At 40.8% G+C, this 21,017-nt stretch overlaps 1 protein-coding gene across 7 annotated transcripts in view; it reads right to left on the reverse strand.

The window, feature by feature from the left end:
• The window catches only part of NUCB2 (nucleobindin 2), a 42,510-nt gene that overhangs the window by 6,701 nt on the left and 14,792 nt on the right, over positions 1-21,017 (reverse strand). For all 7 annotated transcript variants that reach the window (XM_060177081.1, XM_060177080.1, XM_060177084.1 and 4 more), the window contains 8 exons: positions 13,047-13,175; positions 12,390-12,497; positions 11,104-11,230; positions 10,067-10,170; positions 5,502-5,687; positions 3,520-3,610; positions 1,843-1,901; positions 995-1,087 (listed from right to left, as the gene is read on the reverse strand). In XM_060177081.1, the coding sequence (XP_060033064.1) occupies positions 995-1,087; positions 1,843-1,901; positions 3,520-3,610; positions 5,502-5,687; positions 10,067-10,170; positions 11,104-11,230; positions 12,390-12,497; positions 13,047-13,175 (897 nt within the window). The remainder of the gene's footprint in view (positions 1-994; positions 1,088-1,842; positions 1,902-3,519; positions 3,611-5,501; positions 5,688-10,066; positions 10,171-11,103; positions 11,231-12,389; positions 12,498-13,046; positions 13,176-21,017) is intronic.

Here is a 21,017-nt window from a genome sequence, read left to right on the forward strand (position 1 = left end):
TTAGTAGCTCTTATAGACGGTGACAAATACAATTATAAACTCTATAATAGCCAAAGAAATTCATCTGATACAATGGATTCCAAAGTCAGCAGAGGTCCCAATTCATCATGAATAGTTCAAATGTTAGGTGAAAATCACTAAAGTCAAACTAAAGTTTGACTAAAGTGAACTTCTGTTACTATAATATCTGTATCAGAGTTTTCAGTCTAGTGATGTGAACAAAAAATAAGTACTTGTTATAAGCCTTTAGGTTGTTGGGTTAAGGGACAGGGAAGTGGTGCACCTGGATGAGCACATTACCACACACAGGGTCCTAGGTTCAAGCCCCTGGTCCCCTCCTACAGGAGGGAAGCTTTTATGAGTGATGAAGCAGGGCTGTGGGAGTCTCTTTCTCTCTCCCTATCTCCCCCTTCCCTCTCAATTTCTCTGTCCTATCAAAAATAAATGAATAAATATATTTTTAAATTAGTATTGGGTCATTAAGGTGTTTTTTGTTGTTGTTGGTGGTTTGTTTGTTTGTTTACCAGAGCACTGATCGGCTCTGGTTTATAGTGGTGTAGGAAAATTGAACCTGGGACCTTGGATCCTCAGGATGCGAGTCTCTTTGCATAACTGTTATGCTATCTACCTCTATCCTTAAATTTTTCTTAGCACAAAGCTAGCCTCTCAAAAATGAAGTAATCCATTGCATTACTTTTTACTTCTAATGGAAGTTTGATAGCTGATAATCACTGAAAAATTTAAAGCTTAATCTTTGAAAAATAGTTTATGAATGGTGACATAGTGCTTTTCACTCTCCCACTTTAAAAAAAATTAATGACAAATTGTTTTATTTATACTAAAGGGCTCCATCCACTGAATATCCTACATCAAAAATGCTAACGCCAATTAAATATTTATCTGTATGTTTAATTTTCACCTGATGGCAAGATTTATTACAAGAATGTGACTTATCCACAGAAGTAACAGATAACTGTAAGCGCTTGAAACATACCTCATTCACTACATGTTCCCTCATCCTAAGCCTTTCTTCCTCCATTTCAACCATATCATCTTCTTCATTTCTGGGATCATAAACTTTCTCTAACTAAAAAGAAAAAAAAAAGGAGATTTACTTTAACTATTTTCATAGTTTGGGTAGAGACAGTGAGAAACAGAGAGGAAAAGAGAGACAGAGAAGAGTGAAAGACAGACAGACACCTGCAGCACTGTTTCACCACTCAATGAAGCTCTTCCCCTCTGCAGGTGGGGACCAGGTCCTTGCACATTGTAACATATACACTCTACCAGGTATGCTACTTCCCAGCCTCGAAAGAACAACAAAAAAAAAATTAAACCACATACAGAAGCCAGACCTTCCACCTTCTGCTCCCCACAATGACCCCAGGTCCATACTCCCAGAGGGATAAAGAATAGGAAAGCTATCAAGGGAGGGGATGGGATACGGAGTTCTGGTGGTGGGAATTGTGTGGAGTTGTACCCCTCTTAGCCCATGATTTAATCAATAAAAAAAAAAAAAAAATTAAACCACATAAAAGGAAGTTAGCAGGGGCTGGGTGGTGGCACACCTGGTTGAGTGTACATGTTACCATGTGCAAGGACCTGGGTTCAAGCCCCTGGTCCCCCCCCACCTGCTGGGGGGGGAAGCTTCTCAAGTGGTGAAACAGAGCTGCAGGGGTCTCTCTCCCTCTCCCCTCTCAACTTCTGACTCTGTCCAATAATAAATAAATACATAAAAGATTACAGCAATTCTTTTTTTAAAAAGGAAGGTAACAGAAGTTACAAGAAAAGAAGGAAGCTGGAAAACCAGTCAACATTTCGTGAACTCTTTAGTAAATTTACCTCTTTAGTAAACAGGGCTTCTAATTCTTGTTCATCGAGGTAGCCATCACTATTGAGATCTAAAGTTTAAAAGTTACACATGCAAAATTTGATTTTAATGCCTTAGAAAATAAATAAATAAAGCATTATCTACACATGGCTTGGAAAAGTAATGCTGACATAAAGCATCAACAAGCTACAAAAAAAAAAGGTTTCTTCCTTTTTATGAAGTCTCAGAAGAGTCCAACAGATAACAATGTATACTTACATTTCAGATTACATAAATCTGTTAGAAAAAATATATTTTAGGGGCAGGAGAGATAGCATAATGGTTATGCACAAAGTATTTCCATGCCTTAGGCTCCAATGGCCCAGGTCCAATCCCCAGCACCAGTATAAGCCAAAACTGAGCAATACTCTGGTTAAAATTAAGAAGAAAATGAGTAAAAAAATATACTTGGGGCAGGGGTAGATAGCATAATGGTTACGGAAAGAGATACGGAAAGAGACTCTCATGCCTGAGGCTCCAAAGTCCCAGGTTCAACCCCCCATACCACCATAAGGAAGAGTTAAGCAGTGCTCTGGTAAAAAACAAAAAACAAACAAAAAAAGCCACTGTTTTTCCCAAATATTTTCAAAAACACAAATAAAACTCTAGCTATCTATAGTGTATCAACTATAAAAGTTAAATTTGGGCAGGGTAGATAGCATAATGGTTATGTGAGGAGACTCTCTTCTTCCTTCAAGCTTCAAAGTCCTAGCTTCAATCCCTCACACCACCATAAACCAGAGTTGAGCACTGCTCTGGTAAAAAAAGAAAAAGAGTGGTCCAGGAGGTGGCGCAGTGGATAAAGCCTTGGACTCTTAAGCATAAGCATGAGGTCCTAAGTTCAATCCCCAGCAGCACATGTACCAGAGTGATGTCTGGTTCTTTCTCTCTCCTCCTATCTTCCTTATGAATAAATAAAATATTTAAAAAGAGAGAGAGAGAAGAAAGAAAGAAAGAAAGAAAGAAAGAAAGAAAGAAAGAAAGAAAGAAAGAAAGAACTGTGGTCCAGGAGGTGGGTGACGCAGTGAATATAGCATTAGACTCTCAGGCATGAGGTCACAAATTCAATCCCCAGCAGCACATGTATCAGAGTGATGTCTAGTTCTTTCTCTCCTCCTATCTTTCTCATGAATAAATAATAAAAAAAATCTTAAAAAAAAAAAAAAGTAAAATTTATCAGCCCCGGAGGTGGCACAGTGACTAAAGTGTTGCATTTGGGGGTCTAAGTTCCCACAAATTCGATCTCAGGCACCATTATATGTGCCGGAGTGATGCTGTGGTTCTCTCTCCCACCTCTCTCTCTCACTAGTAAATAAATCTTTAAAAAGGTAAAACTTAATATCACAGCTCAGAGCTTATTAGATATAACTTGGAAATGCCTTCCTTTTCTAGTGAGCACTGCGTCAGTCATAAAGGACTCAGCAGAAAAGGGAGGATACAAAACTAATGAACTAAGATCTTCCTACTACAGATTAGCAATAGTGATCGCTACATTAACCTAGACAAAAACAAAACATTTGCTGTCAATAGGACATCTAATAGATGCTACATAAACAATCTTGACAGAAATCAATTATGACCAAAACTCATGATTTTTTTTTCAAACATCAGAGGTGTGGAAACATTAATATTTGTATTAAATCTATTACCATGTAATATGAAAAATGTCTTGGGGTCAAAGTCATTAGGATCCAATCCATCAGCCTCTTCCCATACCTCTTTAAGTTGATCTTTGCTTCCCTGTGAATCAATTTTTTAAAAATACTTAAAACATATATAACAAACCCACAGCCAACATCACACTCAATGATGAGAAGCTGAAAGCTTTCCCTCTTAGATCAGGAACAAGATAAAGCTGTCCACTGTCACCATTACTATTCAGCACAGCCCTGGGAGTTCTAGCAATTAGGCAAGAAAAAGAAATGGGATCCAAACTGAAAGGGAAGAAATCAAACTGCACTGTTTGCAGATGGCATGAGGGCATACAGGGGAAACCCTCCGGTATTTGGCTGGAAACTCTTAGAAACAATGTGGTCAGACAGTAAGGTGGCAGGCTCCAAAGTCAACATGCAGCTTTCCTCCGCCACGTGCCACCATGCACAGAAATCAATTCAAAAGGGATCTAACTGAGATGCCAGACTTGAAACTACAAAATGCATGGAAGAAAACATTAACAGAAAATTCCATGATGCAGTTCTGGAGACAAGACCAAAAGCAAGTAAAAAACAAGAAAAAAAAAAAAAAACTTCTATACAGTAAAAGTAACTATCACCAAAACAAAGAAGACACTGGCTGGGACAAGATTTTTATATGCCATATATTATATAAACAGGTTCTTCTTCTAGCGTTTGCCATATAAACAGGTAATGACTGGACTATATAAAGAATTCATAAAACTCAGCAGCAGCAGCAATCAATATTCACAATAGTGTGCTGGTTTGTCGTGTGTGTGACCCAGGTTTGAGCCTGGCCCCCACTAAAGGCCCCACTAAAGCTTTGGTGCTGTGGTCTGTTTCCTTCTCTCTCTCCTCTCTCTCTCTCTCTCTCCCCAACCCCACCTTCTCTGTCTCTAGCCATTAAAAAAATTATAAATAGGGTGAAGATCTGAACAGACTCTTCTCCAAAGATATACAGATGACCAATGAGCATATGAAAACTGTTCCAAATTACTATCAGAGAAATGTACTTCAAGACAATAAAGACAGACAACCTCAGATACACTGAAAATGACAGAAGTAAAAAATGCTGGAAGGATGTGAAGAAAAGGAATCCTTACATACTGCCAGTGGTTATGCAAATTGGCCAAGTCCCTGTGGGAAATGGTCTGAAGATTCCCTCAAAAACATCAATAAATGGACCTGCCCTACAGCCAGTAATTCAAAGGACACGAAAGCACTGATAGGAAGAGATCTAGTCAGCACTACTCAGCTTCCAGGAATGGTAACATTTCTCTCTTTTGCTGTGACTGAGATGGATCTTGAAGGAATTATGTTGAGTGAAATCAGAAGGAGAAGATTAAGTAGGAGAGGATTTCACTTCCAGGGGGGTACTAAGAAACGAGGAAAGGGAAGATGCAGGTGCGACTTTAACTAGCTATGGTCTATGGCAGCAGGCCCAAGAAGTCCAGAGAGGAAAGGGGGGAAGTGGGAGGCAGGGGGAGATAGCATAATGGTTATGCAAAGAGACTCTCAAGTCGGAGGCTCCAGAGTCCCAGCTTTAATCCCCTTACCACCAGAAGCCAGAGCTGATTAGTAAACAAAACAAAAAGAGAGGAAAGGTGGCAGGGGGTGAGAGAGGGTGGGGCCCTGGAGCCCAGTGGTGGAAGAAGACAGACAGGAAGAGAAGTGAGGTGTCTGACTCCCATCCTGGGGAGACAGGAAGCTGTGCACCTGTGACAACAGTCTTGGAAAGCAACATTTCCCCAATAAAGTGATAAATACAAATATGTATTTTAAAAAACACTTCAAATATAACCTAGGTATATATACACAAAACCAAGTGTAAATTTGAGGAACTCTGCGGAATCAGTAAATCAGCAATGCTTTCATCTTATTCAATCATAAACATCCATTATCAGCCAGCACACAGAAGTCTCCCCATCTACTTAGGGTTGTAAAGTCATAGTCCTTACTGGATGGTTAACTTTGGGGTGGTTTTCATGCTTTTTCTTCATTTCCTCATATTTTAATTCTTCTGCTTTTCTCTTATCTTCATCCAGTGTTTTCAGGTACTCCCTCCTTTCATGTTCTTTCATCATTTCATATTTTTTAAACTCTTCATGTCTGGTCTTGTCATAGTTCTCCAGATCATTTGTAGCCTGTAATGTGTTGTTTGAGTTAGGTTAATAGATGTGTTTGAAAATTTAAAATAATGACTACTGTTGAGTATAGCAAGCTCCCTAATGGGAGGTAGCATAGAAATAAACCAAAATTCTTTAAATTCTACCATTTTATTTTAGTCATGGTTGGTACTAGAAAAATAGCCATTCAGAGAAACAAAGTTGAAGAAGTTTCTCATAAGCAGTATGTATGTTGAGTTTATAGAAAGAAGAAGGAAATCTGTAAAATATAGAAACTATAGAAGAGGTTTACAAATTCTTTTTAAAATCAGGAGATGGCACAGTGGATTAAGCAGCGAACCCTCAAGCATAAAGTCCTGAGTTCAATTCCCGGCAGCATGTGTACCAGACCAGAGTGACATCTGGTTCTTTCTATCTCCCCCTATCTTTCTCATTAATAAATTAAAAAAAGAAATCTTTTTAAAAAATAAATCAAATCACTAGAACCAGATGAGTTTCATAATTCTTTAATGAATATTTGAAAAGGAGTCAGGAATACTCAGTGGAGAAAAAATAGTATCTTTGGTCAGTAGTGCTGTTCTATGTTTACATGTAAATAATGACGTTGGATCCTTCCAGGAGTCACCAAAATTAACCCAAAATGTACTAAAGTCTTCAGTGTAAATCTTGAAACCATAGAACTACAGACAGGTATTGATGATTATTTTTTGGATGTGATATTTAAAGCACAAGCAACCAAATAGAAAATGAAAAAGCACCATCCAATCTAAAAAGATCCTGTACAATAGAAGACACAATAAACAAAAGGAAAAAGCGATCTGTGAAATAGGAGAAAATGTATACAAATCATATCTCTAATTAGGATTTAATGTCCAAAGTATATAAAGAATTCATACAACTCAGTAGCAAAAACTCAAATAATACAATTTTAACTTTTTTCTTTTCTTTTTTTAACCAGAGCACTGCTCAGCTGTGGCTGATGGTGGCACAGGGGACTGAACCTGGGGTGTCAGAGCCTCAGGCAGGATAGTCTCTTTGCAGAACCATTATGCTACTTACCCCTGCCCATAATGCAGTTTTAAAACAGGCAGGATTTCCCCATGTTGATAGCACCATTATTTATAATGGTCAGGACATGGAGACAACCTAAGAATCCTTTAGTGGATGTGTAGGAACTGATCAAAAAGTAATAAATGTAAGATGGTAAATAACGAGACAAATGAACCTAGTCTCAGGAAACCCAAGGGTTAAGTAGGCAATTATAAGACAGGCCTGTCCCCAAGGAAGAAAGCAATTCTCATGAGTTAAAGCTGTAAACAGAGAATCCAGGGAATCTGGAAGGCAGGAGATAAATCCAAGGACAGACTCTGAGAAAACAGTTTGGGAGCCTAGGGTCCGGAAAAGGAGATAACCTGGAGGTCAAAAAGACCCCCTCCCCTTCCCTGCACCTGGGGACTATAGATAACTACTGTTGTAAAACTGACATGGTGTAGCTGAACCCTGTCACGTAGTCTGTAATCTGAAATGTATATGTATCCTAGTAGAATTGGGTACCGGGTCGATTACCAGAGAGCTGGTGTGGCAGCCCCTCTGTAACTCGACCCTAGCCGGCTAGAACAATAAAGGCCCTTTGCTTTTACATCACCCCAGTCTCTTGGTGCTTCCTTAGATTTATCGTCCAACAGACACATGGATAAAAAATTGTGATGCAGGGCCAGGTGATAGCACAGTCAGCTGAGTGCCCTTGTTACCATGCTCAAGGAACTGAGTTCAAATCCTCAGCCCCCCGGTTGCAGGAGGGAAGCTTCGCAAGCAGTGGAGTGGTGCTGAAACGCCTCTCTGTCTCTCTCCCTCTTTACTTCCCCTTTCCGTCTGTTTCTCTCTGTCTCTCTCCAGTAAATAGATAAATAAATGAATACATATTTGGGGGGGGCCAGGCAGTGGCACACCTGGTTAAGCACACACATTACAGTACACAAGGGCTAGGTTCAAACCCCTGGTCCCCACTTGCAGGGGGAAAGCTTCATAAATGGTGAAGCAGGTCTGCAGGTGTCGCTCTGTCTCTCTCCCTCTCTACCTCCCTATCTCTCTCAATTTCTCTCTGTCTCTATCCAATAGTAAACAAACAGTGAAAATAAATATTTTCAAATATTTTTATTGTGATATAAAGAAATCTTATTCAGTTAATAAAAAGAAGGAACTTGTGACATTTGTAACATAATGGATGAACCTTGAGGGCATTATACTAAATGAAATAAATCAGAGAGAAACAAGAAAACTATCTGATTTCACTTACATGCAAAAATCTAATAAAATAAAATCCATAGAAAGAGAGATGAGGTTGGTTGTGTGTGTCTAGGAGGAAGGGGGGAGATGAAATTGGACAAAGGTAGTCAAAAAGTACAAGAATCATTTAAAAGAAAAGAAAGTATCAGGGAGGTAATACACAGACAAAAAGTACAGTTAGTATATGGTATATGTGCAAGTTATTAAGATTATAAAACCCTAAGAATACTCATCACAAAGATAAAAAAGAATTCCTTTGTTTTTGTACCCATATCATATATGGATATTAACTAAATATTTGTAATAATCTCCTCACAATATCATGTACACATTAAACCTAAGTACAGTTGTTTGTCAACATATTAATAACTGGAAGAAAAATATTTCTAAAGATTTTCTTTACTTATAAGTGAGAAAGATAGGCAGAAAGAAGGAAAGAACCAGACATCACTCAGGTACATGTGCTGCTGGGACCTCATGCTTGAGAATCCGATACTTTATCCACTATGCTACCTCCTTGGCTCACTAAAGAGGGTTTTTCTTGTTTGTTTTTTCCAGAGCACTGATAAGCTCTGGCTTATGGTGTTGCAGGGGATTGAACCTGGGACTTTGAAGCTTCAGATGTGAGAGGCTCTTTGCATAACCATTATGCTATCTACCTCTGCATATAATGTTCTAGACATATGCCATATTTTGGAAGTTCCCTACAGAGTACTATGATCAACATATAGTTGTTTTTTTTTTTTCGTTATTGTTTTGTTTTTTTAGTGGTCTATGAAAATTCACACTAAGCTAAATAAAAACTCTAGATTGGGGGGGGTCAGACAGTGGCGCACTGGGTTAAGTGCACATAGTACTAAGTGCAAGGAATGGAGCAAGGATCTGGGTTCGAGTCCCTGGCTCCCCACATGCAGAGGGGAAGCTTCACAAGTGATGAAGCAGATAGGCAGGTGTCTTTCTCTCTCCCTATCTCCCCCTCCACTCTCTGTGGGACTATGTGAAAGCTTGGTAGAGTTTAGGGGAGCTCTCCCATCCTCGGATGGAGGTCTAGAAAGACACCCCACTTGTCAGCCTCTCTCCTTAGAGATGAGCCAAGAGGGAAAAGTCTCCCAGACTCAGTTTCTCCTTGTTAGTCTCCCAAGCTCACAGAAAGCCTACAGGCCTCTCACACTTAGTTTCTCCCTGCTAGTAGCAGGACACATGGTTGCCTGCTTTAGGGTTCACTCAAAGTTCACACATCCACTTCACCTTTTGATCACAAAGAAGAAGATACTCTATCATACACCCCCAACAGCAGACAGTGAAAAGCCCCCAAATCTTATTTCCTTGTGCCCCTTGATATCTATGATTTACATCAATCTTTGTTTTTCTCTTCTCTACCTCACCTTACTGGTTTAACCCCTATGCTTCTCTCAAATGCCTTTGGATAATTAAGCTGCCTGCATCATGGAGACTAATTGTCTTGAATTTTATGTATCTCATCAATTCTTGTCATACCAGCCCCCTACCATAGGGGCAAGCTGACCTTTAAGAAACCTGTAATTTCTGACATATTTAAAAAATGTTCTTTGTTTAACTTTCTATATAAACCTATACCCATCCCTAAATAAAATGAGTGTTTGTATCAGAATATTCCCCAATGCCTCCTGTCTAAATCTCTGGGCCCCTTAGAGCCAGAGAGGGAGGGTAGGTGACTTACCCCCTGGCTGGATCTCCTCCACGGGAGTGCCAGCAACTTTCAATTTCTCTCTGTCCTATCCAATAAAATAGAAAAAATAGCCTCCAGGAGCAGTGGATTCATAGTGCCCACACAGAGCCCCATCAATAACCCTAGAGGCAAAAAAAAAAAAAAAAAAAAAAACCTCTAAGTAGCCTTACAATAATGCAAACACATTTCAGGTTTTACAGATTTGTGGGACTTTAGAGTTATGAGTTTAGGACTACATACCTGTGTACCATATTATTATCTAGGGTAGTAAGTGTGAAGCTATTTGCCCTTTTTAAGATGTCTAGAGTGCATCAAAGATGTATTACCACTTCAGCAAATTTACTTGCTAAATTACAAAACTTCAAAGGCACAACATAGGCAACATTTTCAGAACTATTCTCACCGATATGATTAGCATATCCAAATCTGTGGATTCAAACTTTTCAGGATTCTTGTGGTTTAGATGATCAAATTGTTTTAGAAGAACCTGATGGTCTACACCCATATCTGAAAGAAAATGACAAAATGGTAAATATCAATCACTAAGAACTAGAAACATTAATAGAAATGATATATAAAAATAAGTACTCTGGAGTTGGGAAGTAGCACAGCGGGTTAAGTGCAGGTGGCGCCAAGCACAAGGACCGGCATAAGGATCCTGGTTTGAACCCCGGCTCCCCACCTGCAGGGTAGTCGCTTCCCAGGCGGTGAAGCAGGTCTGCAGGTGTCTGTCTTTCTCTCCCCCTCTCTGCCTTCCCCTCCTCTCTCCATTTCCATGCATGACGGCCTAGACTGGAGCACCATGCAATGTGCCAGAGAAAGATTCATGAACAATGGGGCAGTCTCTCTTTGCTTTCTCCCTTTGTCTCTATCTGAAGTTAAAAGGGGAAAGAAGCAAAGTTTGCCAGGCGTAGTAGTCTCAAATGAGCCTGAACCCCTGGCACCAAGAAACATTCCCCTCCCCTCTAGAGTTCTCACTGTCTCTATCCAACAAATAAATAAAGATAATTTAAAGAGAGAAAGAGAGGGGGGGAAGGAAAGGAAAAGAGAAAAGTGAAAAAAGAAAAGAAAATGAAAGAGAAGAGAAGAGAAGAGGAGAGGAGAGGAGAGGAGAGGAGAGGAGAGGAGAGGAGAGGAGAGGAGAGGAGAGGAGAGGAGAGAAGGGAAGAGAAGAGAAGAGGAGAGGAAAGGAGAGAAGGTCCGGGAGGTGGCACAGTGGATAAGCATCAGACTCTCAAGCATGAGGTCCTGAGTTCAATCCCCAGCAGCCATGTACCAGAGTGATGTCTGGTTCTTTCTCTCTCTCCTCCTATCTTTCTCATAGATAAATAAATAAATTCTTTAAAAGAAAAAAAAAATTAAAAGAAAAGAAAAGGCCACAGGCAACTGGCTTCAACAAGCCAAATGAGGAAACGCTGCTACCTTTTCTCGGGCACTTACCTTGAAGGGAATCAGATTTAGCTTTAATCAGCATCCTTAACCTTGATATTTCTTGCCTTTTCAGTTCATCAAGTTTTGTCCTCACATGGTGACTTACTAAGTCAAGCTCTTTGCTTAGCTTCCCACTCTGTTAGCAAAATAAGAAAATCTGTTTCAGCTATTACATTGTAGTTCTCAACAGATCTAACAATATATTAAAGACAGGTTTATTGGGGCCAGGTGGTGACACACCCTGTTGAACGCACACACTACCGAGCACAAGCACCTGGATTCAAGCCCTCGGTCCTCACCTGCAGGGGGAAAGCTTCACAAGCAGGGATGCAGGTATCTCTCTATCTCTTTCTCCTTCTCTAACCCCCTTCCCTCTCAATTTCTCTCTTTCTATAAAAAATGAGGGTGGGGGGAGTCAGGTGGTAGCACAGCGGGTAAGCACAGGTAGCACAAAGCACAAGGACTGGTGTTAAGGACCCCGGTTCAAGCCCCCTAGCTCCCCACCTGCAGGGGGTCACTTCACAAGCAGTGAAGCAGGTGTCTATCTTTCTCTCCCCCTCTCTGTCTTCCCCTCCTCTCTCCATTTCTCTCTGTCCTATCCAACAACAACATAAATAATAACTACAACAATAAAACAACAAGGGCAACAAAAGGGAATTAATTAATTAATTAATTTTTTTAAATGAGGGTGGGGAAGTCACCAGGAATGGTGGATTCATCATGTAGGCACCAAGTCAAAATATAGACATAGTGATAAAGACAGGATTATTTAAAAGTCATGTAATACTTGTTTCAAATTTAATCAAATTAGACAGTACAAGAAAAGTCCTTTTTTTAATTTTTTTTTCCAGAAGAGACTCGGCTTAAATTCTAAGATAAAGATATCTGAAAGCCTCATAATTTAGGTAAGCATAACTGAAGCACAAAGTAGAAGCCCAAAAAGTAGCTTGGCTGCCCCCAGAAGTAGCATATTGGATAGAATATTGCACCTACAACTATAAGCATGAAGTTGAATTTAAACCCTGGCACATGCTCTGGTTCTCTCTCCCTCTCTCCTTTCTCTAGGATGAATGAGTGAGTGAGCAAGTGACTGATCTGAACTATAAGATGGTGCAGCCACTAATTTGGGAAATAATTGGTCAGTTCCTCAAAGAGTGAAGCACAGAGTCCCAGCAGGGACTCAGTGATTCCATTTTTGCGAGGGTTGGGACAGATCTCATATTCGTATCCCTGCTACTTAACTCGATATCTGGCATTCTCAAATGCTTGTTAAGTGATTAGCTAACGGCATTTACCTTTATTTCTTCTATGTCTGCTTTCTGGAGCTTTTCTCTGAAATGGTTATCTGTTTCCAGCACATCAATCACTTGCCTGAGATACTCGTTATAATAGAGGCCTGTGTCCTTCAAATTAAGAAACAAACAACAATGCTTCTGTAAGTTTTGTCTTCTCTGCATCTAAAGATCTCAACATTAAAAAAAAAAAAAATCTAGGAAAGTGGCATGTCGATATACCTTATTTGATAAGTTTGGATAAAGCTGAAAATCTGTAGTTCCCATATGAAGCATAACACAGCCAAATGTCATGCCTTACCAGTATATGCAGGTAGATTTCTTATCTGGTTGAGACAATGAGGCTTAACCTACAATGCTAGCTGCTTTTCCCCATTGTCATCTGTCCCTCCTCATTGCCATGTGTCTCTTCTTTGAGTAGAACACCGAGTCTTGGGGGCCTGGGAGGCTCCTCACTGGAAATGTATTATGACTGGTTCTTGCATGCACCATATTCATTAAGCAAGCACAGTATGGCATTAAATACCATGTTTAGCAAATGCTCTTTCACCGTTATTTCAGAAGTGACTATAAAATATCCAGCTTCACATGCAATAATAAGTACTGACAATGCTTTAGTTACGAGGGCAGCCACGGGACTGTTGCTCTCATTCCACTTACTGGTGGGTCTATTTTTGCACTTTCCACAGGCTCAGGGTTTCCCACTTTCGTCTTGTCTATGTCTATAGGCACAGCTTCCAAGGCAACAAGCAGAGACGTAACCTGGAGTAACAGGGTCCTCCACCTCATCTGAAATAAAGGCATGTGCAGTGAGCTCCTGAACAATATACGTGCATAAGCCTGCGGTAATAACACATTCAATCTGGGGCCAGGTGGCGGTGCACCTGGTTGAGTGCACATGCTGCAGTGCACAAGGACCTGTTTTGAGCCCCCAGTTCCCACCTGCAGGCGGAAAGCTTTGTGAGTGGTGAAGCAGGGCTGCAAGTGTCTCTGACTCTCCTTCTCTCTATCATCCCCTTCCCTCTGGATTTCAGGCTGTTTCTATCCAGTAAATAAATAAAAATGATTTAAAATAATTTAAAATACATTCAATCTCAGGAAGTTAAATGCAGCAAAAAAAAAAAAAAAAACAGGAAAAAAGTAAAGATGAGGAAGTCAGGTGGTAGCACAGTGGGTTGGTTAAGCACACATGGCGCGAAGCGCAAGGACGGGTGTAAAGATCCCGGTTCAAGCCCCGGCTCCTGCAGGGGAGTCGCTTCACAGGCGGTAAAGCAGGTCTGCAGGTGTCTATCTTTCTCTCCCCCTCTCTCTCTGTCTTCCCCTCCTCTCTCCATTTCTCTCTGTCCTATCCAACAACGATGACATCAACAACAACAATAATAATAACTACAACAATAAAAACACCAAGGGCAACAAAAAGAGAAAATTTAAAAAAAGATCTAAAAGTAAAGATGAATAACATTAAAAATAACTCTTAGGGGTCAGATGGTGGCACACCTGGTTGAGTGCACATGTTACAATGCACAAGGACCCAGGTTCGCGCCCCCAGGACTAGTTATAATTTTTTTTTTTAATATTCTACTTTCTTTTTTTTTTTTTTTTTTTTTTTCCCTCCTCCAGGGTTATTGCTGGGCTCGGTGCCTGCACCATGAATCCACCGCTCCTGGAGGCCATTTTTTTCCGCCTTTTGTTGCCCTTGTTGTAGCTTCGTTGTGGCTATTATTATTGCCCTTGTTGACGCAATTCATTGTTGGATAGGACAGAGAGAAATGGAGAGAGGAGGGGAAGACAGAGAAGGGGAGAGAAAGATAGACACCTGCAGACCTGCTTCACCGCCTGTGAAGCGACTCCCCTGCAGGTGGGGAGCCGGGGGCTCGAACCGGGATCCTTACGCGGGTCCCTGCGCTTTGCGCCACATGCGCTTAACCCACTGCGCCACCGCCCGACCCCCAATATTCTACTTTCTTTAAATGAAAGCAATACAGAGAGGCCAGAGCATGGCTCAGCTCTGGCTTATGGTAGTGCTGGGGATTAAACATGGGATCAGAGAGCCTCAGGCATGAAAGTCTTTTGCAGGGGCCAGGTGATAGTGCATCAGATTAAGGGCACATGGTGCGAAGCACAAGGATCGGCATAAAGATCCGGGTTTGAGCCCCTGGATCCCCACCAGCAGGGAGATCGCTTCACAAGTGGTGAAGCAGGTCTGCAGGTGTCTACCTTTCTCTCCTATCTTCCTGTCTTCCCCTCCTCTTCTCTCTGTCCTATCCAACAAACAGCAATAGCAATGACAGTAATAACAACAACAATAATAATAAGGGGAACAAAAATGGGGGAAAGTGGCCTCCAGTGCAGTGGATTTGTAGCAGGCACCAAGCCACAGCAATAACCCTGTAGGCAAAAAAAAAAAAAAAGAAAGAAAGAAAGAAAGAAAAAAAGAAAGTCTTTTGCAAAAAAGTCTCCACACACTAATCTTTTTTGTTTTTCTCTTTTGTTGCCCTTGTTGTTTTATTGTTGTTGTAGTTATTATTATTGTTGTTATTGATGTCATTGTTGTTGGATAGGACAGAGAGAAATGGAGAAAGGAGGGGAAGACAGAGAGGGGGAGAGAAAGATAGACACCTGCCTGTGAAGCGACTCCCCGGCAGGTGGGGAGCTGGGGGCTCGAACCAGGATCCTTACGCTGGTCTTTGTGCTTTGCGCCATGTGTGCTTAATCCGCTGTGCTACCACCCAACTCCCTCTTTTTTTTTTTTAATGCAGTGCTGAGACCTCCTATATGAGTAATACCACTGGTCCAGTGACTTTCCCCAGGCCAGTTCTCACATTCTTCTCATTTCAGAGTGGAAAGAGGGAGAGACAGAGAGAGAAGAGAAACACCCAGCACCATTCCACCATCTGTGAACCTCTCCCAGTACTGTCCCTGTGGTGTTAGGGTCTTAACCAAGGACTTCGTTCATGGTAAGGCATGCACTCTTGCAGCTCGCTATCTCCCAGGCCTACAAATATTCCGTTAGTCTTATTTTAGCATAACCAAATTCATTAGCTAAAACTATGTTTTGGCCAATTAGTTTTCAAATAAATAAAACCAATCAATAAAATATCAAACAAGACATAGTAGTGTTCAAAAAATGCCCCATGTTATTTAAGTTTTGCGTATGAAAAGTTTTTTTAATGTTTTATCTATTAATGAAAAAGAGAAAGAGGGAGACCAAAGCATTACTCAGCTCTGGTTTATGGTGGCGCTAGGGATTAAACCTGGGACTTCAGAGACTCAGGCATGAAAGTCTTGTTATATAACCATTATGCTGTCTCCCTAGCCCTAAAAGTTTCCATTCTATAAGGATCTCAGTGGTTCACAGCCTCTACTACAAGAATGTGAATGAGTAGGGCAGGGATAGATAGCATAATGGTTATGCCCGAGGCTCCAAAATCACAGGTTCAATCCACTGTACCACCACAAACCAGAGCAGCTGAGAAGTGAGCTGGGAAAAAAAAACAAAAACAAAACCAAGAATGTGAATGAATAAAAATATCACATGTAATAGACTTTATGTATATAGGATCCTGTTAGGATCCAAGTGCAGAATAATGTTCTGATCATCCAACTGAAATATGTACAATTTAACTCTGAAAGAACTTAGCCCAAACTTAGCTGGGCATGGGTAGACATGGGTTGGATTTACTGTTATTATTGTTGGTTTTGCTTTATTTTTTTAATAATATGTTCTTACCCACAGAACACAGTTTGGAAAATAGTATAATATTAAATCATTTTTACCACAACCCTAACAGTGATTCATTCTGGAGATTAATATATATATATATATATATATATATATATATATATAATCCAAAAAATTCACTCACAGGAGGCATCTTGTGGTGACAAAGTCTCTGGGACTCAGATTTTAGTGTTATTTCTCTCACACATCAATTTTGTTAGCATCTTTACCCAGCTATCATTCACAAGCCATAAAACACACCCATTTAGACTATAGAATTTTATCTGTTTCTTAAAGATGCCTCTCAAAATTTAATTAGTCACTAGGAGCTTGTCTGAAATGCAGGTTCTTACAAGATCCAGAAGGTGGTGCAATGGAGAACATATTGGAGTCTCAAGCTTAAGGTCTTGAGTTTGCATCTCTGGTAATGCTGATGTCTGGTTCTCTTCCTCTCTTTCCTCTTACCTCTCTCATGATTAAATAAAAACTTTTTATAAAATAGAACAAGAAGTGGGGCTGGGCGGTGGCACATCTGGTTGAGTGCACGTTACAGTGCACAAGGGCCCAGGTTCGAGCCCTCAGACCCCATCTGCAGGGTGAAAGCTTCATGATTGGTGAAGCAGGGCTGCAGGTGTCTATCTCTCACCCTCTCTGTCTCCCCCTTACCTCTTGATTTCTGGCTGCCTCTATCCAATAAATAAATAAATATAATAAAATAAATTTTTAAGAAAATGAATAAATAAAATAAAATAGAGCAAGAAAGGAAAGAAGAAAGGGTGGGAAAAAGAAAGGAGACAAAATGAAAATTCCCAAGCTGAACTCAATTAAGTTAAGCGCACATGGCACAAAGTGCAAGGACTGGCATAAGGATCCTAGTTTGGGCCCCCAGCTCCCCACCTTCAGGGGCATCACTTCACACGCGATGAAGCAGGTCTACAAGTGTCTATCTTTCTCTCCCCCTGTCTGTCTTCCCCACCTCTCTGGATTTATTTTTCCTATCCAACAACAACAATAATAACAATAAACAACAAGGGCAACAAAAAGGGGGAAAAATGGCCTCCAAGAGCAGTGGATTCGTAGTGCAGGCACTGAGCCCCAGCAATAAGCCTGGAGGCAAAAAAGAAAAAGAAAAAAATCTTAAGCTATAAAATGATTTCTACAAAAGCGACTGCATATATAAGGGGGTCAGGGATTACTAAAGGAAGTCTGGCTCCATCTGACTTGAATGGGCAGAGGGTTTTCTATGCTGCTAAGTGTCTGGGTTTTGTCCATGGTGCATTTCGAGGCCACCCATCAGAATATTTAAATAGGCCGCCTATAAAGCAGCAAGGCTGAATGTTATTCCTAGTGCCATGTTTTGACAACTGCACCCTCTGTTTCATTCAACAAACCACTGAAAGAGGAATTGAGGAAAGATGAGCTTGAGAGCTTTCCTTTGTACCTTTTGAAAAGCATTAGTGTCAGACCCAGCAAAAGTCAGGATCAGAGACTTGGAAGAAAATTCCAGGCAAAGAGCCTTTGAAGAAAGTCTGAGGGGTACACTGTCCTCACTCTCCTTTTTAGAGGGAACAGGCAATCGCAGACTGAATCTCAGGTCTCGCATACGCAGCCCTCAGCTCTACCATCAAACTATCTCCACAGCCCCCCACAACTTGAGTTTAAAATCTATTACATTATCCTTTTTTATTTTAGCATTTTTTCCTATTTTTTCTCATTTTTATTTACTTATTTATGATACAGAGAAGTCGAGAGGGAAGATGGAGAGAGAGAGATGAGAGAGAGAGTGACAGAGAGAGAGAGGACTAGGGGGTAGGGCAGTGGCAAACCCACTTAAGCGCACATACTACTAAGCACAAAGACTTGCACAAGGATCCCGTTTCAAGCCCCTGGCTTTGCCTGCAAAGGAATTGCTTCCCAAGCAGTGAAGCAGGTCTGCAGGTGTCTGTCTTTCTCTTCCCCTCTGTCTTCCCCTCCTCTCTCCATTTCTCTTTGTCCTAGTCAATAAAATGAAAAGAAGAAAAAAAAAAAAAGGCCACCAGGAGCAGTGGATTCGTAGTGCAGGCACAGAGCCCCAGCAATAACCCTGGAAGAAAAAGAAAAAGAGAGAGAGAGAGGACTACAGCATTGCTTCACTTCTCATGCAGCTCCCCCTACAGGTAGAAAACAGGAGTTTGGGGAGTCAGGCGGTAGCGCAGCAGGTTAAGCGCACATGGCGTAAAGCGCAAGAACCAGCATAAGGATCCCATTTTGAGCCCCCAGCTCCCCACCTGTAGGGGGGGTTGCTTCACAAGCAGTGAAGCAGGTCTGCAGGTGTCTGTCTTTCTCTCCCCCGCTCTGTCTTCCCCTCCTCTCTCCACTTCTCTTTGTCCTAACAACAATGACATCAATAACAATAACTACAACAACAAAAAAACAAGGGCAACAAAAGGGAAAATAAATAAATATTAAAAAGAATGTTAAAAAAAAAAACGAGTTTGAACTGGGACTTAGTGCAGTTTTTTTTTTTTAATATTTTATTTATTTATTCATGAGAAAGATAGGAGAGAAAGAACCAGACATCACTCTGGCACATGTGCTGCCAGGAACTGAACTCAGGACCTCATGCTTGAGAGTCCAACACTTTATCCACTGTGCCACCTCCTGGACCACCTTTGTGCAGTTTTTAACGAGAAAAACAGGCAGGCAGGCACAGAAAGAAAAACCAGAGCACTACTCAGCTCTGGCTTATGGTGGTGCTGGGGGTTGGACCTGGGACCTCAGAGCCTCAGACATGAAAGTCTTTTGCAGAACCATCATGCTGTCTCCCCAGCCCTGAGAAAGAATTTTTAAATATATTATTTCCCCTTAACTAGTTTCTACTCTATTAATGTTTATTCTAGAAATAATAAGGACAATTAGCTTACAGAAGTAAAAAAATCTAAAGCTGATTAAAATATTTATTCTGGGGAGTCAGGCGGTAGCGCAGCAGGTTAAGCGCATGTGGCGCAAAGTGCAGGGACCGGCATAAGGATCCTGGTTCGAGCCCCTGGCTCCCCACCTGCTGGGGAGTCACTTCACAGGTGGTGAAGCAGGTCAGCAGGTGTCTATCTTTCTCTCCCCCTCTCTGTCTTCCCTTCCTCTCTCCATTTCTCTCTGTCCTATCTAACAATGGCTACAACAATAAAACAACTAGGGGCAGCAAAAAGGAATAAATAAATAAATATTTTAAAATTGTCCTATCTAACAATGGCTACAACAATAAAACAACTAGGGGCAGCAAAAAGGAATAAATAAATAAATATTTTAAAATATATATATATATATATATATATATATATATATATATATATATATATTTATTCTGTTCCCTAACGAGTTCTCAATAAATGTTAACTGATATCACAGTGAAGGAAATAGAAAATGTTCTAGTGAATTAGGGAGAAAGGTAATGATACAAACATCTCTTTAAATACAAAAATAATGTCCACTGTGTTAGTGATGGCTTTATAGATACTCGTGAAGCTGCTAAGGTTTCCGAGGAGGAGAAGTGAACAGCAAGGAGAGGAGATGGGAAGCAGGGAGACTAACCTGCGTTTCCTTTATTATCAGGTTATTATACTATAGGTCTTTATACTTACACTTTATACTTATACTTTTACTTATACTGATACTTTATACTATAGGTCTTTATACTTATAGGGTTTCTGATTACTTTATTTGGGGTCAATGACTAATGACAAAATCAGAGTAGTAGTAGCAAAACAATGACTGTACTTTGTGCTTTAAGTAACACAAAGAGAAACTCACAATCTTACAAAAAACACAAATATACTTTCTAGAATGAAAAATAACGAACTCTTAACTTGATCCTGACTTGTCTTCTAAAATACCTATGAGAGTGAATCTCTAGCTTCTTCTCTAACCAAATTTCTATCGGGCAGTGTTGTATGCTTTACATTGGGTTGTTCTAGTTCTCCCCCGCCAAGAGAATTGGATCAGTCCAGTTAGTTTCGCAGGCCGCTTGGCCCCGCCCCAAGGAACCCTGAGAGAAGTGCCAGAGTTCCAGGGTTCCTGAGTTCGAGAGTAAGAGAGAGTGCTTGCGCCGCGGCAAAGAGGCAGCAGAGTTCTGTTTGGTGATTAGTTTGTCTTAGTTTATGAATCGTTGTTCCTGAATAAAGAAATACAGCTTCCCTGCCCAGCCGTTGTCTCTGCGTCTGTTACCCGCCCGTGAAGCTAGCCTGGCCAGCAAGAGCCTCCGAAATTTTAACAACAGGGCAGGGGTAGATAGCATAATGGTTATGCCAAGAGACTCTGATGCCTGAGGCTCCAAAGGCCCAGGTTCAGTCTCCTGCACCACAATAAGCCAGAGCTGAGCAGTGTGCTGGTAAAAAATAAAAAATAGTAATAAAAAGAAAATAGAATGTCAAATTCCTATCTCCTGAACCTCAGTCCTTTTCACTCAACTTGCTCTCTTTACAGGAACAGTAGAACTAAGCCATTTCACATACCATATACAGGGCAAGTTTTCCTTATACTAACAAACAGAAAGGAAGAAAGAGAAAAATTGAAAGGAAATAGAATATTGGTATGTCCACATAAGTTCACCAATGGCTACCAGATAAATAAAAAGGAATTTCAAGACAGGTAACACTAAAATTGTTTCTGAGAAAAGGTTCACCCAGAGGCTGGGGCTATGGCTTTGTGCAGAGCACACTGTCACATGCCAGCTTCTCGTTTTGATCCCCGTAACTAAAACACAAAAACTAACTAACTGAAAATGAAGGCAAAAATGTACTTTTTGGGGCAGGGTGGTGGCACACATGTTACAATGCACAAGGACCCAGGTTTGAGACCCTGGCCCCCACCTGCAGGGGAAGCTTTTACAAGTGGTAAAGCAGAGCTGCAGGTGCCTCTCTGTATCCCTCTCTTTC

The sequence above is a fragment of the Erinaceus europaeus genome, chromosome 17, assembly GCF_950295315.1.
Source record: "Erinaceus europaeus chromosome 17, mEriEur2.1, whole genome shotgun sequence".
Classification (NCBI taxonomy): domain Eukaryota; kingdom Metazoa; phylum Chordata; class Mammalia; order Eulipotyphla; family Erinaceidae; genus Erinaceus; species Erinaceus europaeus.